General features: G+C 39.6%; 1 protein-coding gene across 1 annotated transcript; it reads left to right on the forward strand.

Annotated features, from left to right (window-relative positions):
- Window positions 1-1,568: 1,568 nt before the first annotated feature.
- Window positions 1,569-26,722, forward strand: LOC143293776 (E3 ubiquitin-protein ligase UHRF1-like). The gene is made up of 17 exons (XM_076605004.1): window positions 1,569-1,784; window positions 3,664-3,843; window positions 4,388-4,465; window positions 5,232-5,872; window positions 7,893-8,108; window positions 9,317-9,444; window positions 10,451-10,637; window positions 11,411-11,534; window positions 12,463-12,570; window positions 13,418-13,522; window positions 15,400-15,506; window positions 16,271-16,433; window positions 16,903-17,040; window positions 18,891-19,014; window positions 20,391-20,533; window positions 22,111-22,209; window positions 23,434-26,722. Exons 1-17 carry the CDS (start codon window positions 1,632-1,634, stop codon window positions 23,581-23,583), a joined length of 2,844 nt encoding a protein of 947 aa, XP_076461119.1. The 5' UTR covers window positions 1,569-1,631; the 3' UTR covers window positions 23,584-26,722.
- Window positions 26,723-27,013: the final 291 nt, after the last annotated feature.

Raw genomic sequence — 27,013 nt, forward strand, 5'->3', positions numbered from 1 at the left:
ACACGGATTAAATGGTGGCTGAAGTTAAACTGCGACTCGGTGGTTTTGTCAAACACGCACAATTGGCTGAATAGCTGCTGAGCACGTAATGTTTCCATTACTATGATGATCCAGTGAAATAGTGCTTCCAGCGTTATTTTGTTGTCTTTTGATTCCTTTTTCTATCGAAGGCTGTTTCTTTCTGTTCCAAACAAACCGAAACCAAAGACAAAATTAATAGGTCAATGTATGAAGTAAGCAGTGAACTGTTTAACACATTTGTAATTATGAGTATCAGTTCGGAAGGCAAACAGCTGAACACCTACTGTGAAGCGTTCAGAGTCTGCCGGGTGAAAAATAAGTCGAAAAAGGTATGAACGTAAACGTAATACAACAGGACAACACACACACACACACACACACACAAACCGCGCGCGCGCGCGCGCACTCAGTGACACTCACACACACACACACACACACACACACACACACACACACCGGCCGGCACACACACACACGCACACACTGACACTCCACACACAAACCGCCTGCGCCGGCGCGCGCACTCAGTGACACACACACACACACACACACACACACACACACACACTGGCACACACACACACACACACAAATCGCGCGCGCGCACTCAGTGACACTCGCACAGACACACACACACACACACACACTGACACACTGCACACACACACACACACACACACACACACACACACACACACACACACACACACACACTGTGACACTGACACTCGCACACACACACACACACACACACGCACACACAAGGCACACACACACACACACACACACACACACACACACACACACACACATACACCGTGACACACACTGACGAGACACCGTCCACACACAAACCGGCGCGCGCGCACTCAGTGACATACACACACACACACACAAACACACACACAAACAATAAGGGCCTGCATGGCCAGCCTTTTCCTCTCCCCCCCCCCCAACCCCCTCACCGCCCCCCACTCATCACCCCCCACCCACACACACTTACTTTCTTTCTCCCCCCACCCTCTCACCTCCACTCTCCCTTCCTTTTTTGCCCTCTGCTGATGTCATTTTAACGACTGACTTTTTGAGACTGAAATTGTTCCAAAATCACAAATGGCGTGTATATTTCATGTCGAGAACAAAACGACAACGACGATGAAACAAATGCAGCGACAGCAAAAGCCCAATCACACACACACACACACACACCACACACACTGGCTAGAAATACAACCGCAAGATTGTTGTTTTGTTGCTTCCCCCCCTCATCCTCCCTCTTCCTCCCTCTCACTCTCTTTCTTCCCTCTCCTTCTGTGTGTGTTCGCACACGTGTGCTTATAATTACAGCCTATAGCTTTTCTTTCTGATGAATGAACACATGAACTTATAATAAATTGTATTAATCGAAATGTCAAGATCAGATCAGCAGCGTTGATACGGAAGGGTCGAGTTACGTCCCTTGTTTATTTCTTCATGGCTAGAAGTCGAAAAAGCGTTCCAATCACATGACCACAATTTCCCGCCATCCCTCCACATGGAGTTTTGATGCTACTGTGTCTTGTTTGGAATACGTGGGACTTAGCGTGCCGTCATTTATAACAGTTTGCACCATGTGGATACAGGTTCGGACGGTCGATGGCAAGAAAACAGTCAGAATTGACAGTCTGTCAAAGCTGACTAAGATCGAGGACCTGAGGAAACGTCTGGTCGAAGATTTCGATGCAGAACCAAGCGATCAGCGTCTATTCTTCCGCGGGAAACAGGTACGTGAATGCAATATTAAGTGGCGATCATTTTTCTTTGACCACCCACACTAGGGAGAAATGCACACTACGTGCATTTTATTTTAGGCATGCAAAACCCTCATGAGATATTTCTGGACTTGATGCATAAATCAGCGAATCGCTGAACCAAAAACTATTATCAGTAACGAAGAGTGACCTATTTGCCATTTTCTTCTGTCTGCTGTTGCACGGCAAACATTAACTTGCCCATGATTTTTGTTTGATTCATGCACGATCTCTCTGTACTTCCATAAACTGACGGAACTCTGACATGGGTTCTATTGTCAGTTTATACATGCAATCGTACTACAGGCACTTGCAGGTTCGCAGGGATGCCTACTGACCTGGGAAATCGGACGAATCGGAAATCCTCAAGTGGCTCAACCCACAATAAGGAAAAAAGAACTTATTACCCACCAGTGAAAGTCTAACCACTTGGATATATCGTTCTTTGGTAATTTACTATTTGTTAGTTTGGGGTCAGGAATTATCCGCCTTACAGCTTGTACAAGTAACAAGTTGTTACTTGTAGAACTTTCTAAAGCAGCCCTCCACAATGACGTAACAGTACTGTGCTCTGTCAGGCCTGTGTATCGTAATCTAGTTCAATAGTTGCCAAACAAGTCTGAACTTACGTTGATTGTGTTTGAGACACATTGTGTGTGTGTGACTGTGTGTGTGACTGTGTGTGTGTGTGTTTGTGATGGCACTAATTTAGTAATTAACTATTGACCATGTTTTCTCACTCTTCCCACACCTTTCTCTCATCCTTGTCTGTCTTTTTTCCCAAACATCATTTCCAGATTCAGATGACTCCTAGGCTTTCAGACATACTATGATAGCACAGATTTTAGGCTTGGTTAAAGAAAAAATTATTGATATGTTTGTATGTATGTGCACATTGTGTGCACACATTTGTCTGATGTATGTAATTTTCTAAAAGCCAGACGAGACGTACAAACCAATCCAAATTGACCCCTACTCGTATGATATGAGTTCTATCAATTCCTGACATTTGTTTCACAGTGCAAATACAGGGCTTTTGATTTTTTCCCCCCCATAACTCTGTTATTTTCTGCAATGGAGGTTAAAAGAATAAAAACCATAGACTTGGTCATAGACTTGGCCCTAACAGCCTAAGACAGCTGGGATAAAACTGAAACTAGTGAAAGTCATCGTACTAATGATTATTCAAATAATAATGTGAAATCTGCAAAAAAATGAAACAACACATTTGCATGTGTCATTTATGTGGCAGTGGATTTTGGCATGGTATACTATTTTATGATGATAATAGAGGAGAGCACCTTTTTTGGGTGTGTGTGTGTGTTTGCTTTGTTTTGACAAGAATATACCAAATATTATAGAACTATTAGAAGGTAAACAGATCTGCAAATATGGTTGTTACACTTTATTGAAGGATCACAGTTTGTTGTCTCAAACTCAAGGCTATGGCCAGTAGTTTGCACCAGGCAAGTGATATTAGATTAATATTTTACTTTCTTCTTTTTTTTTCTTTTTTTTTTTTAGCAGTCTTAATACTGCTAACTTCTATCAGGTATAGTAGTAATGATCATAACAAGGGACATCAACAGTTAAGGGTAATGATACATTAATTTCTCAAACAGGTCTAGCTCCTATAGAGCTGGAGGGGCTGCAAGTCTTTCCACGAAACATACCGAGATGGAATTGAGGAGAGATGCTTAGTAATCAGTAGAGATTTGTGCATTTTGGATCTTTATTTTCTTAAATGTAAGATGTAAAGATTTGACCTCACAGATATTGGACAAACTGATTTTGATAATCATAACTTTAAGACATTACTCATGTTGGTGTATGATGGATTGTGTGTGTGCAGCTGGAGGATGGATACACGCTGTTCGACTATGATGTTGGCTTGAACGATCTCATTCAGTTGATGATTCGCATTAAGCTAGCACCAGAAAGCACAAACCAAGAATCCACTGAACAGGCTGCGGACAAATCCAAGACAAAAGATGGCGCAGAGGAGAACTTCTCTGACAAAGAGAACAAAGAGGTTGTTCATTTGATGATACATTTGTGATTCAGAAATTTCCCCAACATTTCACTTGCAGTGAAAAAAATGAATATATTGTACAATGGATTGCAAAGGTTTTAATGTCCTGAGTAAGCCCTGAGACAAGTATGAAGTAAATGTTGAAACAGAATAATGGAGACATTGTTGAGTAATCTTGTAAATTAATTATTAAGATTTGAGTGTTCAGTACATATGTTGATTTCAGGGCTTTGCTTCACAAAGATTTAGGAAGGGGGCTGTCGATGTCTGCTGCAGGCTTACTAGTGGTGATAGTGATAATTCATTTGATTATGATGTAATATATTTTTGTATATAATAACTCTCCCATCAAAGTAGTAAAGATTGTATGATTTTTAGTCATATAATGTAGGTCATTAGTCGTTTAGTGATAATTCATTTATGATTTAATAAGCTGTCTCATCCAAGTAGTAAAGTTTGTGTTGTTTTTATTAATCAGAATGTAGATCATTAGTTGTTAAGTGGGAAGCAGAAACTTTTGTACAGACTGTGTGTGTGTGTGCAGCCGGACAGTGATGAGGAGTTCAGTCAAGGACCAAGTGGAATAGTCTGTCTGGATCAGGATGAAGGCAATATTTATAAGGTAAGCTGTGTGGCTGATCACCACCCTTGGTTTCATCGCTTTTCTAAACACTACAGTTGCAAGGGCAAGGTAAGGTAGGTGTACAGACATTGGCCTGGAGAATTGACAGCTTTGGTGGTGGTTGGCTCTCAGACTGCTGACCTTTTCCTTGGGACTCAGGGGAGGGGCATGAAGTTTTGGCAGAAGAGTGAGACCAAAAGCGAATGATGTGAACAAATTAGTAGTCCTTTGTTTCTTTCCTTTGAATATTGAATGATAGATAAGTTGGCCGGAGCAAGAAGCAACTTTTGTGCTCTGTAAATTAAATTTTATTATCATTTGGCATAAATAACAAAAAAACAAACAATAAAAACCAACTCAATTTTGTATTAAACAATTAGTTAAAAAGAAAAAATCAGACAAATACATTGTTGCCCTTGCCAGTGCTGGTATAATACATATATATATATATATATATATATATATATATGTAGCTCTTTTAAGATAATTATTTTATTTCATTTTATGGTTTTTTAAATTTTGTTTTGTTCCTCAATGTTTTTATGTCACTTATTTTCAGTGAACATCATGTTCTTAGATAATATATGCTTAAGATAGTGTGAAGACATTGGCAACTTATGTTTACACTTCCATGGCAGTTTATATTTACACTTCCAGAAAACAGTTTGAGCATTTTTCGTTAAAAATTTTCAATATAGTTTAAGCATTTTGAAAGTGTTTTGCTTAAAAGTAGTGACTTTTCACATACATTTTTCATCCTCTACAGGTTGGAGACATCATCGATGCCAGAGACCCACTGTTGGGAGCCTGGTTTGAGGCAAACATAATAGAAGTTTATAGAGACCGGTCTTCGGTTCATCATCAAAAACCCTTGCGGCTATCTTCCTCTGCACATCCTTCCACTTCAAACATTGATGCTGAATCAAGACAGGAAGCTGTGCTGGGCAGTGAGGACAGTGTAGAGAGCGAAACTTCAACACAGGAAATGGTTGACACAAAGGACAGTTCTGCCTCAAACTGTGAAAACACTGATACAGCTCTGAAAGAAAAAAGTGATAAAGATGACTGCGGAAACAACTGTGATCAAGAGAATGAGACTGTAATAACAGACGAGAACTGTAACACACCGACGAAGCGTGACGTTCCTGTGAAAATGGACAATGAAAAGAGTTTGGAGGTGGATGAACCAGATGCTGGGGGCTCTCAGGGTGTACAGAAAATGGAATCGGTATCGGTGCTGACTCCAAAGAGAGTCTCTACTTCTAAAGAGAACACAGCTGAAAGTGGGAATACCCCAGCCAGCCGTTCACTGTTTGTGAAGGAAGTGTCAGATGACTTGAAGAAGCAAGGCATTCTGTGTGAAACTATAGTCACAGATGGTTTCATCTACAAAGTTAGGTTTGATGGGTAAGAAATGTTCCGATTAATGTTGTTTGTGTAAGCTGGTGTTGTATCATTTGTTTATTTCTGAAAGCACAGTCTTATAAGTTATGCTGAGTTTTTAAAGTTCAAAGTCTTGTGATCGTGATGTTATCATTATGGCATATGTGCATACATGCACCTTGTATACAGTGGATGTTTTTGTGATGAGCGAGTGTGAGTTTGAAGTAAACATGTAGCTTTGTCATTCTAACTCATTCAGCCCTGTGCCTGAGCATTGCTCTGGGGTCAAAACTATCTCATTTTAATGGTTTACGCATTTGTACATATGTGTAAACCATAAGCAAAGTAAACTAACTTCTTTGGTACTTTTGGCTATGTCCCCTCATGTCAATTTTTAGGAAAAACTGGTCAGTAAATTTTCTTAGTTTTTCTACATCAAAATGGTGATGGGACCTGTCCTGGCTCTAATCTAAACTCCCCAGGGGTGAATGGGTTAACTACTTCACTTGATAGAAGACATTTGGCAGAAATCTCTTTAGTGGTGTTTTGTTGATTTTTGATTAATAGATCTATAAACCTGACAGATTGTAGACTGTATTGTGGAGATACTGCATTAATTTGATTAACATGAAATTGTGAACTGTTCTCAAAGGTTGAGATCACAACAGAAAGTAAGTCATAGATCCTACACAGTTGAGCTTGGGTCTGGCAGCCAGTCATTGAAGAATAGTTATCAGTGTAACTTATATAACCCATGATAAAAGCTGGCCAGGTCAAACAAGGTTATTTATAAAGCAGTGTAACAGAAAATGGTAGGAATGAATTTGATTCTTGGGTCTTGGTGTTCTGTCTTCATTATCACAAGCTTGGTCCAGTGTTTGATCATATTGAGATCAATATCTCTCTTGGAAAAAAAAAAAGTAGACATTTTTAACCCTTACAAAAGTTACATCACCAGCTACGATCAAGCTGCTAACAACTGCTAGCCGGCTTAGCTGCACAATACAGCTGAAAACCGGCTGTGCAGCAGAGCAACCAGTGGGAATGCAGGGTACTGGTTTTTTTGCTGCCATATCTCTGTCACTGTCAGCAGCAGAATCATTTTCTGCCAATGACTTTAAATTAGACTTGCAGTTTGCTGTCCAGTATAGCGTGGTGTAAAGCGAGACTGTTAATAACAATCTGAACTGATTGAACAACTTGCCATCGTTAAAACTAAATTTTAAAAATCTGCTGAAAATCACTCCAAACCGCATGTGAGTTGGTTCATCAATGAGAAAGATGTTTCCAGTATGTGTGGCAGGAAGTGCTGACTAAGTTTTACTGACTGACTGAGTCTTACTCATTGAAGAGTAGCGCAAGTTTGTTAACTCTGATGCTCAAGTTGCCCACCGGCGACAGCAGCGTTCTCCCTACAAGTTGCTGCACGGCGATTGTGATGTTTTCCATACAAGCCGCCGAGCGACGACTGCAGGGACTAAAGGTTTAAAGTTTTCACACTAAATTAATATTCAGATGAGAAAATAAATGGTCACTTTAGTTGTTCTGATTTCACACTTGTTCCCGAACACTAGTAATAGTAATTTGGTGGTTTGATTGTTTTTTATTTTATTTTATTTTTTTGAATACGACTGTTACTAGGAACTCAGCTGACAGATTTATGTGTTGTTTTTTTGTTTTGTTTTTTTGTTTTTTTTTAACAGTTACTGTCACAAACAAGGTTGTTCCTTTCTTTTTCTTTTTCCATCAAAAAGAAAAATGATGCAGAAGGGAATATATATACCAGAAAAGAGAAAGTTAAATGAAATTAAAAACAATATATATACCAGAAAAGAGAAAGTTAAATGAAATTAAAAACAAAAAATGTAACCTGTTGTATTTCCTGATCCCCATCCTTGGTAATTAATATAATTCTGACTGCAGACAATCTGGCAAGACTGCCATCATGCCATCAGTCCTGTGCATTTGTGTTTGTCTTCTTAACAGAAGGATGCATGAAGGAAGAAGTGATCTTGAAATTAAACTTGTTTGGGAATCTTCCTAGGTATGAGGAGGAGGAGACAGTGGAGCTGAGCAGCAAACACATCCGGCCCCGCGCTCGTCATTGTCTGGCCTTTGAGAACGTTAAAGAAGGGCAGACAATCATGGCAAACTACAACTATGAAGATGCACGGTCTAGAGGCTTCTGGTACGACTGTCTTGTGACAAAGAAGAAAAACACAAGGACACAGAAGGAGCTGTATGCCACTGTCTATATAGGGTAAGCTGCTTGAGCTGTATGCCACTGTCTATATAGGGTAAGCTGCTTGAGCTGTATGCCACTGTCTATATAGGGTAAGCTGCTTGAGCTGTATGCCACTATATAGGGTAAGCTGCTTGAGCTGTATGCCACTGTCTATATAGGGTAAGCTGCTTGAGCTGTATGCCACTATATAGGGTAAGCTGCTTGAGCTGTATGCCACTGTCTATATAGGGTAAGCTGCTTGAGCTGTATGCCACTATATAGGGTAAGCTGCTTGAGCTGTATGCCACTGTCTATATAGGGTAAGCTGCTTGAGCTGTATGCCACTGTCTATATAGGGTAAGCTGCTTGAGCTGTATGCCACTGTCTATATAGGGTAAGCTGCTTGAGCTGTATGCCACTGTCTATATAGGGTAAGCTGCTTGAGCTGTATGCCACTGTCTATATAGGGTAAGCTGCTTGAGCTGTATGCCACTGTCTATATAGGGTAAGCTGCTTGAGCTGTATGCCACTGTCTATATAGGGTAAGCTGCTTGAGCTGTATGCCACTGTCTATATAGGGTAAGCTGCTTGAGCTGTATGCCACTGTCTATATAGGGTAAGCTGCTTGAGCTGTATGCCACTGTCTATATAGGGTAAGCTGCTTGAGCTGTATGCCACTGTCTATATAGGGTAAGCTGCTTGAGCTGTATGCCACTGTCTATATAGGGTAAGCTGCTTGAGCTGTATGCCACTGTCTATATAGGGTAAGCTGCTTGTTTAGTGTCTGACTGTGTGAACTATGTTCTGTGTGTGTGTGTGGTTTGAATTATTACGTTTGTGTCAAAATATGTATTCTGTCTTCTGAAAAACCAAAACAAGGTCACTGCTTGCCTCATTTGAAGCATGTAGTGATATGTACATGAGGGTTATTGTGGCTTGCTCGTTGACACTGCCTGCGTTGTGTGGGTGTGCAAACATTGCTTTTTCAAGTTTGCTGCTGGATCTGACTTGAGGAATGGTTAATGCTGTATTTTTAAGGTGACCTTAACTGCTCAATCTTTTGTTATTTCAACAGTGTTTCCTGAATTCATCAATATAAAATATAGCCAAAATATGCAAATGCTAATAAATTATTTACTGTTGTAATGTTTTTTTAGTATTTGCACTTTTCTTGCAGGTTCAGATTTTGAATGAAGATTTTTAAACAGTGATGCTCATGGCTGGTTGACCATTTTTTCTGGCAGCACTGAATTGATGGCCCTGGAAAACTGTCGCCTGCTGTTTCTGAATGAGCTGTTTGACATAGAGAAACCCGGCACACAGCTGACAGAACAGGACCTCCAGCTGGACCCCTCTGCTTCCCCTGCCAAACGTAAGACACACTGCTGATGACTGTGTCAGTGCTGAGTGATTAATGTGGTATTATTACCTTCATGGACTCATGAATGATAATGGAAGATTTTGTGACCACAGTGGCAAAACTGTACCACTAGCAGTGTGTGTGAGTGTATAATTATGTTGAGATTGTTGGAGCTGGTCTGAGTGTGTGTGTAGATTGTGAGAGCTGGTGCTGGTATTTGTGTGTGTGTGGGTGTGTTTGTGTAGATTGTGGGAATCAGTGCTGGTATGTGTTTGTGTTGGATGTGTGTGTTCATAGCGGGAGCTGGGTGTGAGTGTAACAATACAGATCTATTCATGGGCCTTATTTGTTTGTGGGATCAGAGTAATATGTTTGTGTTTTCTACATGTTTGTGCATGTATGCCCATGTGTAATTCCACACGGAATTACTTTGTGAGTGAGATGCGCAGAATGTACTTATGACATCATCCATTGCGAGTTATGGAGTGTTTGAATTATATATCATGTGTGTCTGTGGAGTGTTTGGTCTGTAGGATGTATTAGTATACATATGGTAGGTGTTCAAGACCTGATTAACATGTTTTATGCAAAGGTCTGGTAACTGTTGTTGTTGTTTTTTATGTTGTTTGTTTGAAAGTACATGTAGTATAGTATGGATCAGTCCTTATGTTTGACACCGCCTAGAAACAGTCCCAATGCTATCATTCCACAAAATGCTGTTAACGTTTGTACTCGGTTTGCTGTCCTTCAGAAGGCCTCTATCTGAGGTTTCTTCTTCAGTTGTCCATTTATTTTGATTATCATTGGTTATTTATGTAACAATTCATGGAACTGGTTGTTTTTTCTTCCTTTCTTTATATATAAGAATCTCAATGAGTTCATGTTATTCATATATTGTGATACTCATTTTTCTTTCATTCTCTCTTTGTTCGATTTTACAGGTCACTTGTTTTATTATTAGATTAACTACTGTGTTTATTTCCAACATTAATTATTCAAAATATTGGTTTGGTATCAGGTCAGAACAAACCAGAGTGCGATTTCTGCAAAGACAATCCTCGTCGTAATTGCAAGCACTGTGCGTGCTGTGAGTGTGGAGGGAAGCATGAGCCTGAGAAACAGCTGATCTGTGACGAGTGCGAGCAGGCGTATCATCTGGGATGCCTCGACCCTCCTCTGCTGACTGTACCTGAGGAGGATGACTGGTATGTCATGGTTTCGTCCCTCACCTCACCTACCTACTTCTGTTGCCCTTTCTGGGACGTAGGCGGCCAACAAGCGCTCACAATAGCATGTAATGTCCATGAAAGCATCACAAAGTCAGTGATCTTTGGCAGCATCATTGACTTTGTCATGCTTTTGTGGACATTATTTTCTGTTGGGTTTTTGCTTTGTGGCTCTTTTAGTTGTAGATTTGTTGTTCAGCAGTGTATTTAAGATGTTGTCATGTATGCTCACAGATTTCATTGTTTTTCGTTCCGCTTTGCTGGTTTTGTCTTCACACATTTAGTGATTTAGTTGTTTTCTGACTTTTTTTGTCTGTGTTGGTGTTGAATTCACTGACATGTTTTAGATTTTGTGGAAAAAAAAATTGTGATGCATTGTGGATAGGACCCGTATGATATCTATTACATTGTATATTTTGCTTTATATTTTTCTAAATTATGTGGTTGTATTGAAGCCGACGGTGAAATTTCATATCCCAGGTGAATGCTTGTGGGAGCTTGGATCACTTTGTTTCAAAGAGGCATTGTTGTATATTTTTCTCATCAGAAAACCGCATTGGTTGAGATTTAGAGGGCCTGAATTTTGAAGTGAAAATAGCTGCAAATGAAATATGAGGGACAGTAATAAAAAGTTTTCACTGCATTCAAATTTGTAAGATCGTTGTTAACGTTCACTGATTGTTATCAGCATAGGTATACGAAAAAAATTTTTTTGGAAATCTCTGCAGCTACATGAGACGCTGATGTTGCAGGTATTGCCCAAAATGTAAGCGTGATGAAAACGAAGTGGTGAAGGCAGGGGAGAAGCTGAAGGAGAGCAAGAAGAAATCTAAGATGGCCTCTGCCACCAGCTCTTCCAGCAGGGACTGGGGAAAGGTGAGTGTTTGTACGTGTGGGGAAAGTCTGTACCCGTGTGGCTGCTTGAAGGTGAGTGTTTGTACGTGTGGGGAAAAGTCTGTACCCGTGTGGGGAAAAGTCTGTACCCGTGTGGCTGCTTCAAGGTGAGTGAGTGTACGTGTGGGGAAAGTCTGTACCCGTGTGGCTGCTTGAAGGTGAGTGTTTGTACGTGTGGGGAAAGTCTGTACCCGTGTGGCTGCTTGAAGGTGAGTGTTTGTACGTGTGGGGAAAGTCTGTACCCGTGTGGCTGCTTGAAGGTGAGTGTTTGTACGTGTGGGGAAAAGTCTGTACCCGTGTGGCGGCTTGAAGGTGAGTGTTTGTACGTGTGGGGAAAGTCTGTACCCGTGTGGCGGCTTGAAGGTGAGTGAGTGTACGTGTGGGGAAAAGTCTGTACCCGTGTGGCTGCTTCAAGGTGAGTGTTTGTACGTGTGGGGAAAATTCTGTACCAGTGTGGCGGCTTCAAGGTGTTTGTATGTGTGGGGAAAATTCTGTACCAGTGTGGCGGCTTCAAGGTGAGTGTTTGTACGTGTGAGAATTTCTGTTTGTGTAAATTCTGTATCACATGTTAAATGCTCATTGCTGTGTTGTTATTTCTCGGAAAAGGTAATGCTCAGTGTAAATGCTTCCAGTCATTATTATTATTATTATTATATTTTATTACTTAAAAAAAGTAATAATGCTGTGTTGTTATTTCTCGTAAAAGGTAATGTTCAGTGTAAATACTTCCAGTCAGTATTTTTTTTTTTTTAATTTTTATTTGATTTGATTTGATTTTTTTTTTTTTTTTCTTGCTGATTTTTTTCTTTTCTCAATGCTGTTTTGTAAAGGTTGACACAGGATATTGAATTTTCAGGAACAGATATATGTGTACAATACATTGATTACTGAACACTGATGTGTCACCCAGGGCATGGCATGTGTGGGACGTACCAAGCAGTGCACCATTGTGCCTTCCAACCACTACGGCCCCATACCCGGGGTGGAAGTCGGCACAATGTGGAAATTCAGGGTGCAGGTCAGTGTTGGCGTTGAAATCATCTTGCAGTCGATGATTAGCATTTGTCATTGTTTCGTGCCTCTCATTGATCATTTCAGTCAGTACTTGACTGCTGAGCATATCTCATTTATCAAGCAGTCAGGCTTCCTGTTCTCCCTGCTCGCTGCACTGGTGATGGCGTATTGCCGTCAAAAGAGGGCGCTAGCCAGGGGGACAAAGGGGACGTTACCTACTTCCGGGAGGTTATCGGCCGTAGTACTTTCGTTTTCTCCGCATAGGCGGATAGTAGTTTGCACAGGATAGGAATGTCCGACTCCTGCCGGAGTCTGCACTAGTTGGGTCACGGTAAGTATGTTATTTAAACGTAATATTAGATAGAAAATTTCCTTTTTATTCTTCTCCAAGAAGAAACAACAACAAAAAAAACAGCAGTTTGAGACAGTTGAGATACTCTAATGAGACAAAACCTTCATTAAAAAAAAAAAAAAGACTTAAAAAAAACAAAAAAACCCTGGACACCCCCCCCCACCCCCCCCTCCCACGCCCCCTTCCTGCTGGTATTCTTGGAGCCTTAATATTGGTTCATATGTGAATGTTTTTTGATTGAATATCGTATCTCGTATTTATTTCTGAACGTTATTTCTTATTTCGTTCTGTATCATATTGTATGAATCGATGGCTGGTGGTGTAAATCTTATGTTGGCGAGTGATGCTTTTTTTTTTTTTTTTTTTTTTCTTTTACCCTTGCCAGAGTCTGCACCAGTAGGTGATGGTAATGTATGTGGGTTTTTTTTATTTTTTTTTTTTTATTGACTGGTAGATTGATTTTGCTCACAAAGGTGAGTGTTGATGGTGTTTGTTCCAGGTGAGCGAGGCAGGTGTGCACAGACCTCATGTGGCTGGCATTCATGGGAGGGAGGATGATGGTGCTTTCTCCATCGTCTTGTCTGGGGGTTATGAAGATGATGCTGTGAGTTGTAGACTTTGTTGCATTTATGACTTATGCTTTGGTGGGTTTATTTTTGATTTTTGATTTTTTTTCAGGCTGATTCACGCTGGCTCCCCTGAAGCTGGTGTGTGGGGTGGTTGATGTAGTCTGCTTCAGAGTTCAGTCTTTTGTCATTGTTTTTAGTTTTGATTTATGTTTTCAAAGGAAATGTGGCGTCAGTATTGATTGTAGAATTTTCTTTTGTGTGTTTTGGTGTCTATGAAAAATGAAAAAAAAAAGGGGGTTTGTTCGATCTTAAACAGTTTAAAATGACCAGGCCTATTATATCTTGAACAGTATGATAATGATAAGGCATATTCAGTCTTGAACAGTATGATAGTGTTGGTTTCAGTTTCAGTAGCTCAAGGAGGCGTCACTGCGTTCAGACAAATCCATATACGCTACACCACATCTGCCAAGCAGATGCCTGACCAGCAGCGTAACCCAACGCGCTTAGTCAGGCCTTGAGGGGAAAAAAAAAGAAAAAAAGGTGAATAAATAATAGATAAGCTTACATAAATAAATAAATAAATAATTATGATATAAAAAAAGGTAGTAATAATGATAATAATAATAAAAAAAAATAAAAAAATAAATAAGACAACAATGATGATAAATAAGCAAATAAATGTAAAACATGAAGACACACATTCACACATACACCCACACATGCATAACAGATATGCACCAAACATGCAGTTTCACAGATATGAAAGCACAGTCAAATACATATAAACGTACATGAGCTCCAACACACACACACACACACACACACACATTACCCTGCACCTCCTCTACCCCCCTCATCCACACACTCATTTCTAGTCTATGTATCGCAGCTTCCATGGCACACACACACACACACACACAATGTGATAATGTTGGAACCTGTTCAGTTATGGACTGTATAATGGTGAAGGGACCTATTCAGTATGAAAGGAGAGGGGCCCATTCAGTCTTGAACAATATGATATTGACAGTGCCATTTCAATCCTGAACAATATGATAATGACAATGCCATTTCAATCCTGAACAATATGATAATGACAATGCCATTTCAATCCTGAACAATATGATATTAACAATGCCATTTCAATCCTGAACAATATAATGACAATGCCATTTCAGTCCTGAACAATATGATAATGACAATGCCATTTCAATCCTGAACAATATGACAATGACAGTGCCATTTCAATCTTGAACAATATGATAATGACGATGCCATTTCAATCTTGAACAATATGATAATGATGTGACCTAATCAATCTGAGCAGTATGATAATTAATTACAGGACCCATTTAATCTTGAACAGTATGATAATTACAGGGCCTGCTCAATCTTGAACAGTATGATAATGATGTGACCTATTTAATCTTGAACAGTATGATTATGGGACCTGTTTAATCTTGAACAGTATGATAATTATGGGACCTGTTCAATCTTGAACAATGATAACTATGGGACCTGTTCAGTCATGAACAGAAATGATAATTGTGGGACCTATTCAATTTTTGAACAGTAAAATTATGCTGAGATCTATTCAGTCTTAACAGAATGTGTGTGTGTGCGTGTGTGTCTAGTCACATTTTGGTGTGTGTATGTAACATAGATATAATATTTTATGTTATTAACAAAAGCGTTTTTGTAAAGCACCTAGAGCAGATTTCTGGATAGTGTGCTATATAAGTATCCATTATTATTATTATTAATAATGACGAGGCCTGTTTAAATCTTGAACAGAAAAATGATGACAGGGCCTGTTTAATCTTGAACAGTATTCTTGAACTATTTAATATTGACAGGGCCTGTTCAGTCTTCAACAGTCTGATGACGGGATTTATTTGATCTTGTACAGGACAACGGAGATGAATTCTATTACACTGGCAGCGGTGGTCGCGACTTGTCTGGAAATAAACGCACAGCAGAGCAGTCGTGTGATCAGAAGTTGACCAGAATGAACAAGTAAGTCTTAGTTATTCCCGTTACTCCTTTCTGGAGGTGAGCTGCAGGGAATGGGTTGCTTTTTGTTCAAGGAATGGGTACTTTGTTTTTGTTGGTTCATAGCATTGTTCACTGTTGACTAGTTCAGTTCAGTTACTCGAGGAGGTATCGCTGTTGACTAAAAACTAGGTAGCCAGGCAGGGATAAGGTTTACTGTATAAGTATTAAAAGCTTTGCGATGTTTGTTGTTGTTGTTTTTTTTTTGTGTGCATGTGTATGTGTTTTGTCTGTTGTCATTGTGGTGGAAGGAAGTGTATCTATGTTGCTTTAGTAGCTCAGTTACTTCATCTTATAGCATAGTTCTTAAACCTTTCAGAATGAAATTTTTTAATGTATCTCTTTTCCCTCTCTGTCAGCTTCACTGACTCCACACACACACACACAGAGATTTTAAGTGGTGTGTGATGTGGGGTAATGTGTGAGGACAGGCATAGTTTGTGTCTGTTTTGTGAGCCAATATGTAGTATTCACTTTTGTCACAATCAGATTTTTGTTGTGAAATTTGGACTGCTCTCTCTGGGGAGAGCACAGCCACCACAGTTCAGTTCCTCTTCTTTTTCTTTTTACTGTCTGCAGTTGTTTTAGCTTTAAAATCAGAGTGGATTTTTTTCTGCGTTGTGACCGTGAAAGCAGCTCTCCATTTTCTAACAATTTTCTTTTCTTGTGAAGAGGTGTGCACGTCTGATTTTTGTGTGATGCCCGACGTCGGCGTGTGTGATGCACAGGGCGCTTGCCAAGAACTGCAACGTGGCCATCAACAGCAAGAACGGTGCCGAGGCTTCTGACTGGAAAGGGGGTAAACCAGTGAGAGTGGTCCGCAACTGTAAAGGTCGCAAACATTCCAAGTACGCTCCTGAGGAGGGCAACAGATATGACGGTATTTACAAGGTGTGTGGACAGAGTGTTTCAGGAGTGCCCACCATTGAAACTAACACATGCATAATCTTTTGGACAAAAATATTTTGTATGTACTGACCATTCAAAATAACACCTGCATTGTCTTCAGGACTTGTATATTTCAGATGTACACACATGCATAGTCGTTCAGACTGGAAAATTTCTGATGAACTGACATTGAATCTGACACATGAAAATCCTTGGCTATCCCTTTTGTGCAAGAAAATACACACTGTATAACATGGGCAAACACACTCAAACACACACCTTTACATTTTTTTTTCTGTCTGATGCTGGCTTTTTTTTTTTCTTTTTCTTTTTTCTTTTTAACTTGCAGTTGCAATGAAGTCCTTTGTAAACATTGATATTTTTATTTAGTCACAAACTTGTTTCAGTACTGATAACATAAAGTTACTTGTGATGAAATGTTAACGGTGATGAACCATGCTGGTGTTGACAGATCGTCAAGTACTGGGCAGAGAAAGGGAAGTCTGGGTTTCTGGTGTGGCGCTACCTGCTGCGTCGTGACGACCCTGCCCCTGCCCCCTGGACCAAGGAGGGCAAGAAGCGCATTGAACAGCTGGGCCTCACCATGCAGGTGTGTTCTTCTTCTCCATACCTGCCTACCTTTGTGTTGTTATCACGTCTTGTCACAACGGGTTTCTTTCTTTGTATGAAATGCCAGCTGCTGCCCCCAGGGAGAAAAAAGATCAGCATGTTGATAAGATTGTGGATACTCAACAGAGAAGAAAAAGAGCATGTTGCTGGTAGAGTGTGTTACAGTGCAACACCCCGCCCCCCCTTTTTTTTTCTAACCCTTTAAAAAAAAAAAATTTTTTTTTTTTAACCTTCCTGCAAGCATATTTGTTTTCTCCTTCTCCAAACCTAACATGTATTGTTATTGGGTTTTTTTTGTCACAACAGATTTCTGTGCGTGAAATACAGACTTTTCACCCCGCTACAGTGCTGTGCAACTCTTTTTTCCCTTTTTTTTTTCTGCAAGTGTGTTTATTTGTTTCCCTATATCAAAGCGGATTTTTCTACAGAATTTTCCCTTGGACGGACATGTGCTACATGTATGCTACTCATGGAAACTCAGTTTATCATTTTGACTGAATGACTAGCATCCAGACCAACACTCAAGGTCTTGTTGAGGGGAAGAAATACTGGCAAGTGTGGGATTTGATCCTGCGTGCTCAGATTGTCTCCCTTCTCTGGCAGGTGCATTAACTGCAAGGTCACCACTCCACATTCATGTCAGCTGGTGTTTGTCTCTGAAAATCACAGTGGTCAGTGTGTCCCTGACAATCAATAAAGTGGTAAGTGTGTCTGAAGTAATGGTTTGCACTGCACATCACTGAAAAAAAAAAAAGGCAATAAAAGTAGAAAGGCCAGATTTTATTCATCTTAGTGCATATATCTTTTGAACTGATTATCTGAAAAATGTTTTATAAATGTATTTATTTTAGTTTTTCTTTTTCTCTTTTGTTCACTGAAAGTATGCTGTTTTTTTGTGGTTTTTTTTATTTATTGGTCTTTGTACTTTATTAACTCGATTGGACATTTCATTGATTGATAAATATGTTATATAATTCTGTTTGTTTCATCATATCTTTCCCTTACGTTCTGGAAAATGCGCTGTGTCCATGATTGTAGTGGGTTTAGTTCCTGAAAATGAGAGGGATTAGCATGGTAGGCTGGTTTCGCAGAATGTTAATTTGTTATTGTATCCCCAAAGCAGCATCAAGCAGAACTAGTGATTGTGAGCAGATTTTGAGAAGAAAAAACCCCAAAGAAACAGAAATGTCTTTGCAGAATCTGTGTATTATTTTATCAGCTGAATTTAGAGCATTATTTGTTTTTTTTTTATGTGTCTTAGAAATATCTGGAGATCCAAGCATGCCACTTAGCCACTAATCTTTACTGCACAAAGAAATGCTCACTGCTATTGGTCATGATGCAGGGCATTAAATCTTCATAAATGCATGCACATTTGGAGTGGTATCCTAGAGGAAACGTGTCCACCAAGGAAGCGAGAAGATCTGAGCGCACTGATTCGAAACACGGCACAGTCGCCAGTAGTTTCTCCCCCGCCACTTGTCCTTGAGTGGTGGTCTTGACGCTTGTCATTCAGATGAGATGAAAAATCAAGGTCCTGTGTGCAACATGCACTTAGCGCATGTAAAAGAACCCACGGCAACAAAAGGGTTGTCCCTGGCAAAATTCAGTAGAAAAATCCACTTCGATGGGAAAAACAAATAAAAACTGCAGGCAGGAAAAAATATAAAAAAATGGGTGGCGCACTCAGTGTAGGGACACGCTCTTCCTGGGGACAGCAGCCCGAATTTCACACAGAGAAATCTGTTGTGACAAAAACAGTAATACAATACAGTACAGTACAGTACACATCATTCAGATGTTGGTGTGGACATGTTTCATGTTGTGCAGTACCCTGAGGGCTATCTGGAGAGTCAGGCAGAGAAAGAGAAGGAGAAAACGAAGGCATCAACTTCTGACGAATCTGAAGAAGACCCGACACCAAAGAAACGTGGCCGCAAGAGAAAAGCAGAATGTAAGTTGATGCTGCCTGTGATTTGGGCACTTCCAGATTTAAAGCCTCACTTTTTTAATTTCTATCATTTCCTGTCAGATGGGATCAAACAGATTTTTCTTCAGTTGTTTCAACACAGTTTCAAGACTCCAGTTCTTTGTGATCTGATTATGTAACTGCTGTTAAAAAAAAAGAAAGAAGAAAAACGATTTGCAAAAACACAGTTGCCATTTATGAATCCCAGATGTATGTGAAAAAATTCTTAGGCTTGACATAAACAATTGATATGACTGACTAGTGTTTCTTAGTTAAAACAACTGACAATTGTTGTTTTGAGCTGTTTGATTTACGTAACGGAAATAAGTGGTTTCAGTCCTCTGAGAAGGAAAAGTATTACAGTGATTTAAGTCCACTGACAGACAAATGCATCACAGTGATAATAATCCTCTGATGAACAGAAATATCATGGCAGTTTCAATCCTCTGATGTGTAAAAGTATTACAGCAAATTTCAATCCTTTGAGGAAGAAGTGTAACAGTGAATTGAATCCTTGATAAAAAAAAAAAAAAAAAAGTATTATAGTTATTTCAGGCATCGAACAAATGTATGACAGTGAATTCAGTCTTCTGACAAAGAAAAGTATCATAGTGATTTCATTCCTCTGGTGAAGGAAACTTCTTTGTGATTGTTACCTTTCCCTGGACAGTGACAGTTGTGACGATTATCTGCCAGTACAGTGTCCTCAAGAGTCTGGGTTTGAATCATGGTCTTGCACTTTCTCTGGTATTAGGAGAGTCAAACTGAGAGTGTAGTCATTTGGATGACACAAAAAAACTTATATGTCCAGTGTGCAGCATGCACTCCGTGCACTGAAAATGAATACATGGCGACATCAGTGTTGCCCTCTTGCAAAATTCAGTAGAAGAAATTCACCCTGATAGGTACACAAAATATTAGTGTGCGCATTCAAAGGCGTGACTAAGCTTTTTGGGTTAAGCTGCTGGTCAGGCATCTGCCATGCAGATATGATGTCATGTATGGGGATATTTCTGAACGCTGTGAGAAAAAACTGTTGCGAGGAAAAGTATCGCAGTAATTTTCAGACCTCCGACAAACAAAATTAGTTCAGTGATTTCAGTCCTCTGACAAAGAAAAGTTCTCTTTAATTACACATACTTAACCGTGACCCAAATAGTGCAGACTCCGGCAGGGGTCTGACATACCTGTGCAAACTACTATCTGCCTATGCGGAAAAAACGAAAGCAACTACGGTCGATAACCTCCCGGAAGTAGATAACCTCCCCCTTGTCCCGCTGGCCTTTTTGTGACTGTTACTTCCCTGTTCAGTTGAGGATGTCCCATTTCCTTAGTGACCACTGTTTCTTTTCCTGCTGCAGCGCCCCCAGTGGAGAAGGAGAAGAAGAAGGCGAAGACGGTGGGGTACACTGTGGAGAAGGAAGTCCTGAAGCTGATCAGGGAGGACACTGTCAACCAGAAGCTGTGGAATGACGCTCTGGAGCACACCTCTGAAGGCAAACAGGTCTCTGGCTTTTACTGTTTCTTCTTGTGCTTTGTCTGGAGCACACTGTTTTGTTTGTGTCATCTGGACCATACTTTTTGTTTGTGTCATATGTACCATACTGTTTTGTTTGTGTCATCTGCACCATACTGTTTTGTGTATGTCATCTGGAGCATACTGTTTTGTTTGTGTCATCTGGAGCATACTGTTTTGTTTATTCATCTGGAGCACACTGTTTTGTTTGTGTCATCTGGACCATACTGTTTTGTTTGTGTCATTTGGACCATACTGTTTTGTTTATGTCATATGGACCATACTGTTTTGTTTGTGTCATCTGGACTTTTTGTTTGTGTCATCTGGACCATACTGTTTTGTTTATGTCATATGGACCATACTGTTTTGTTTATGTCATCTGGAGCATACTGTTTTGTTTGTGTCATCTGGACCATACTGTTTTGTTTGTGTCATATGGACGATACTGTTTTGTTTGTGTCATCTGGAGAACTCTGTTTTGTTTATGTCATCTGGACCATACTGTTTTGTTTGTGTCATCTGGACCATACTGTTTTGTTTATGTCATATGGAGCACACTGTTTTGTTTGTGTCATCTGGAGCACACTGTTTTGTTTGTCATCTGGAGCACACTGTTTTGTTTGTGTCATCTGGAGCATACTGTTTTGTTTGTGTCATCTGGATTGTTTGTGTCATCTGGATTGTTTGTGTTATCTGGACCATAGTGTTTTGTTTGTGTCATCTGGACCACAGTGTTTTGTTTGTGTCATCTGGATTGTTTGTGTTATCTGGACCATAGTGTTTTGTTTGTGTCATCTGGACCATAGTGTTTTGTTTGTGTCATCTGGACCAGTGTTTTGTTTGTGTCATCTGGAGCACACTGTTTTGTTTATGTCATCTGGATCATACTGTTTTGTTTGTGTCATCTGGAGAACTCTGTTTTGTTTTTCATGTGAATCACACCTCTGAAGGCAAACAGGTCTCTGATCTTTTACTGTCTCTTCTTGCGGTTCATGTTTAGTTTGTGTCATATGGAGCACACTGTTTTGCTTGTGTCATCTGGAGCACACCTTAAGGTAAACAGATTTTTGCCCCTCCTCCACTGCATACCCATCCACCACCCCCACCCTCCAACACACACACACACACACACACACACACAGTGGACAGTTGAGGGGTGGAGAACACACCTTGTGCTAGAGTAATACAAAGGCTACATAAAAACTGATACAGGACAAATTGAGTCACTGACAATTGTAGTGTGTATTATGTCAAGTTGTCCATGATTATGAAATGCTTTTTCATGTTTTTGTGTTGTTTTTTTCTCTCTCTTTTATTAGTTATTTTTATGAAGGTGCAAATTGACACACATTACAAACAAAAAAACACACCTTGTCTCACCAGCAGTCATCTTCATCCTGACAAAAAATGAAACACTTACCTCTTTTAATGCATATATTACATTCTTTTTAAGATTCAACAACCCTTTTCCAGGGCAGATTTACACACACTCTCTTTACATGATAGCAGACTGAAAACTCGCACATGACACGAATAGTTAATTTGAATATTTTGTGTCTGTGCAGAAATTCTTGCAGCATCTGGAGGACCTGTTCATGTGTATCTGCTGCCAGGAAATTCTCTACAAGCCTGTCACCCTCCAATGTTCACACAATTTCTGCAAGGTTGGTAAACCGGGAAACGGTTCATTGGAAGAGCATTTCCATTGTTTGGGGGGGGGGGGGGGGGGGGGGGGGGGCAGTGCTTGGGCTAGACAATCTCCACTAAAATCAGATTCTAGCCCAGATAGTTGGGACAGCAGTTGCCTCCTCGGCTGTTCTGATGGTCATAGTCAGACACGACTATCGTACAGTGCTGTGAAGAGACTGTGACACACATAATTTCTTTATCAATCTGTGTATCAGAGCTATTGACTTATATTGGCTGTGATGGTTAGAATCTTTCTTGTAATTGACAGTGAGTTATTAGATCATACCTATTTTCTCTTAAGATTTAGATGTAATTTATACCTTTCATGTCAGATTATGCCATGACTGTCTCAAGTAAAGTACGTGACTGTTTGAAGTACAAATTTCAAAAGTAGTAGTTTTGATTTGTTTCGATGGGCGCAATAGCCGAGTGGTTAAAGTGTTGGACTGTCAATCTGAGGGTCCCGGGTTCGAATCATGGTGACGGCAGTTGGTGGGTAAAGGGTGGAGATTTTTACGATCTCCCAGGTCAACATACGTGCAGACCTGCTAGTGCCTGAACCCTCTTCGTGTGTATATGCAAGCAGAAGATCAAATACGCACATTAAAGATCCTGTAATCCATGTCAGCGTTCGGTGGGTTATGGAAACAAGAACATACCCAGCATGCACACCCCTGAAAACAGAGTATGGCTGCCTACATGGCTGGGTAAAAACGGTCATACACGTAAAAGCCCACTCGAGTGCATACGAGTGAATGCAGAAGAAGAAGAAGAAGAAGAAGATTTGTTTCTGATCCAGTGCTTTGCACTTATCACAAAGCATCAGCACAGTCACTGGCTGCATTTGACTATTTGGGCTGCTGCAACAAAGTGTGTTCTGTTTCTGGTATCAGTGTCTTGCTGATTACAAGTACTCTTGATGCTTTTTATTGCATCATTAATTTACCTGTGATTACTACTATTTTATTGCTTCAGATGACTATTTTTGACTGTGCCTGTTACAATTAACAATGTTTAGGGGTAAACAGATCAGTTACATGAACAACAGTTTTTTCATTATGAGCCTGAAGGTTTCATTCAAACCAAAATAATGTGCATGATTTTGTGGTTTAGATTTTTACCCTTTTTTTAACTCTTTTTTTTTTTCCTTTCCATTGTACAGTTTACACGTACTCATGCATTTTGTTTTCTCGGTGCAGCCCTGCATCAAACGCTCGTTCAAGGCGGAGGTCTACTCCTGCCCAGCTTGCCGCACAGAGTTACCCAAAGACATGCCCATGACCCCCAACGCCCCTCTGACCAAGGTGCTCAACCACTTCTACCCTGGGTACGAGGCAGGACGGGAATGATGGCCTGTCTGCTGTACCCTTTCTCTCTGTGTCTCTGGATGATGTCACTGGCTTGCCAGTGGTGAACGAGTGGTATTGACATCAGATGATGAGCTGGATGGCAGCGTGTTGTGGACAGCGCGTATGTGAGGTGTTTTGGGGGAAAATACATATAGCGTGCATCTGAACTGAACATAACTGTTGTTGTTTTCATAACTTAGAAATTTGTCGTGTCTTTGTGTGGGAATTATATAGTATAGCTTTTTTTTTCTTTTCTTTTTTTTTTTTTTTTTTATACCTCTTGTATCAGGTTTAGGAAAAATGATTTAAAGTGAGTAGGTGTGTGAAATGACGCCTGCACTGTTGACCTACTCAGTCTGTCATCAATTCAATTACAAGTAATGAAGTTGTGTGTGTCTATGTGTGAAATTAAAGCTGTACTTTGTACAGAGTGTTTCATTTTTATTTTATCAACATTAGTAAACTTTGTCATTTAGTTGGGAGATTAGATTTTGTGCATATTAACAAAGACAAGACTTTTCACAGTAGAGAAATTGTAGAAGTTAAAAAAGAAATTTTCTAAAATTATGCTATATTCTTTGCCAAGTAGATCATTTGAGAAAATAGATAGTGTTTGGTTGTGGGTTTTTTACATTTTTTAGCTTGAACTTTCTCACATTTATGATAAAGATTGGTAAATTTTTACTGTATGTAATGTAAAAATGTTTTAACTTGAATACCTTTTGTAAGAAGAGTGTTTGATGCGGAAACTAGTTATTTATTGAAGAGAAATTGTGTTGTTAAGAAGGTCTGTACTGCACCACTGATCAGATACCACCTTATCCATTTTTTAATTGTCTGAATGTTTACCAGCAGGTAAGTCATGTTGACAGTTAATCATTTTGGATTTCTATCTACATGATAGGCACATATTTGTGTTTTGAAATAGCATGATGTGTCCAGAATATTGGTTTGGGAGCACATGATTCAGTTACCAGACTTGAAGAATGGATCAAAAATATTTAAACAACAGAAAGAGGCTATGGTTGGTTGGGTGGCAGCTACCTAGTAATAAGTTTCAGAGTTCTTATTTGGTTTGCTTCTCTTTACTATTGTTCATTTTTTCAGACAGGTATTTGTTTTGTTTGGTTCCCAAATTTATCTCAATGTGGCTGACATTTTTTCATAATGACCGAAATATGACAGCAATTATTATATCAGGTCCTTGATAAGAAAGGAGAAAATAAGAAAACACAAAGAAGTTATTGAAGTTTGTTGGACGAAACGTTTCATGTTTTGTGGTGATTCTATTAGGTGTTACTTTGCAGGCAATTGGGGTTAGTCATATTTGTTTTTCCCCCTCTTTTCGTAGGTATTGATTTCAGGATTGTTAGCTGTCCACGACATGTATCTGAATGTTAATGACAATGTTGGTTTTTGTTTCATTAATGTATATATCTTCCATACACTTTGTACATTAACTTGCTGCTGGGAGTGAAAGTGCTTTTACAGGTGTGTGTATCCCACTGATTTGTTGTCCTATTAGGACCTTTGAAGTGACCGTTTTTCAGTGTATATTTCTCTTCTTGTCATTGTAAGTTTCTTTGCCAACATGTACATGTTCATGAACATTCTAGTATACGAGTACAGTTCACTCAGGATACATGTTCTGTTCCATGTTATTTGTTTTTCTCAGAGAAGTGAAGAAAGTGTACCTGTGAAAACAGTTCCTAAATGACTGCCATTAAGAAAGACATATGCGTTTTCCAAAATGTTCTCGCTGTTTCATTTCTGCTTCTTGGAGACCTTTCATGACATATCTTTTCTTTGAAGTCACTTGTCTTTTTGTTTTTTCTCTGCCACTCTTTTACTCTTATCCCTTCTTTGAAGTCACTTGTCTTTGTTATTCTCAGCCACTCTTTTCCTCATCATATCCTTTCTTTGAAATCACTTGTCTTTTTGTTTTTTCTCTGCCACTCTTTTACTCATCATATCCTTTCTTTGAAATCACTTGTCTTTTTTTTTTTTCTTCTTCTTTGCCACTCTTTTCCTTGTAAGACAAAACAAATCGATCTTCTTCAGTACCAGTGGTTGATATGTGTGTATCACTGTGTTTCAGTTCACCTCTAGAGATGATGTTACAGTGAAGTATTATATCAACATCGCTTGAGAGTGACGGGAGGACAGAGTTATGCTCATGAATGTTGTTTTTTCATCTACTTTGTCCACCTTCTCCTTGAACTTCTCCCATTCCTTTCCAGCTCAACTTGTTGAACTGATATGATATCATATCCAGACTTCTTAATAACGCCCTGCTGGAAATATATGGTGACCATTAGAGTAGGACAGTGTTACTGCATGTGATTGACTTGACAAAAACTCAGGACTTATTTCATTGTTGGTCTTTTCTGATGTGGCAATTTTGATTGTGAACAAACATATGTATGGACAATTTTAGGGGTGTAAACATATATTCTGTACATTTTATGAAGATTTTTATAATCATCGTTATCATTTGTCTCTCGTCTCTGTAACGGGTTGGCTTTTCCTTTGGGTTATCAATAGTACATCCCACGAAAAAGTATTCTTTTTGGTGTTTTGACTCACTTGTGTAAACAAAGTGAGTCTATGTTTTAACCCGGTGTTCGGTTGTCTGTGTGTGTCCGTGGTAAACTTTAACATTGACATTTTCTCTGCAAATACTTTGTCAGTTGACACCAAATTGGGCATAAAAATAGGACAAATTCAGTTCTTTCCAGACATCTTGTTAAAAACAATATTGCACCTCTGGGATGGGCAAAAAAAAAAAAAAAAAAATGAAGCCTAATTATATGCAAACTGCATTTACTGATATATTTATATTTTTTGTATTCTCTAAACTTGGCACTTTGATCTGATATTCCGACCAAACAAGAGCAGTCATTATTATCATTTTTTGTTCAAACAGGAACTTCTTTTGCTAAGCATGGAAGTTTTATTTATTTTGCAAACGTTTTGGTGCAGATAGTAAAAAAGGGAAATTACTCTGTAATTAATGCTAGGGGACTTAATTCACTTTAAACTGATCTTTCTCATCTTAAACATTACATTTTGGTGTCATATACTGTACCATGTCAAACTGATGCAAACTAGGCCTATCGGTTTGCTCTGCTTGGCCAAATTTCGCGCGGCTAACAGTGAAAAGACGAGCAGTCTTGGCCTGGTCTGCTCTCAGCTAATCAAACACCTAAAAGCTATAAGCGCTGAATCATTCCTTTGGCCAAGGCTCTCCACGCCATCTTGTCAGGTTTACGCTCTGTCTCGTCTTGCGCTTTTTTTTGGCTGTTAAGCGTATTCATTTGGCCTTATTTTGCTGCATGCGGCTTGTCTGTATTGTATTCTTACATTCTGTGTACTCGATTCGACTCGGCACCCTCGATTCGTTCGTTTTTTTCTACCTCTAAGTCGATCC

The sequence above is a fragment of the Babylonia areolata genome, chromosome 19 (genome assembly GCF_041734735.1).
Source record: "Babylonia areolata isolate BAREFJ2019XMU chromosome 19, ASM4173473v1, whole genome shotgun sequence".
Taxonomy (NCBI): Eukaryota; Metazoa; Mollusca; class Gastropoda; order Neogastropoda; family Buccinidae; genus Babylonia; species Babylonia areolata.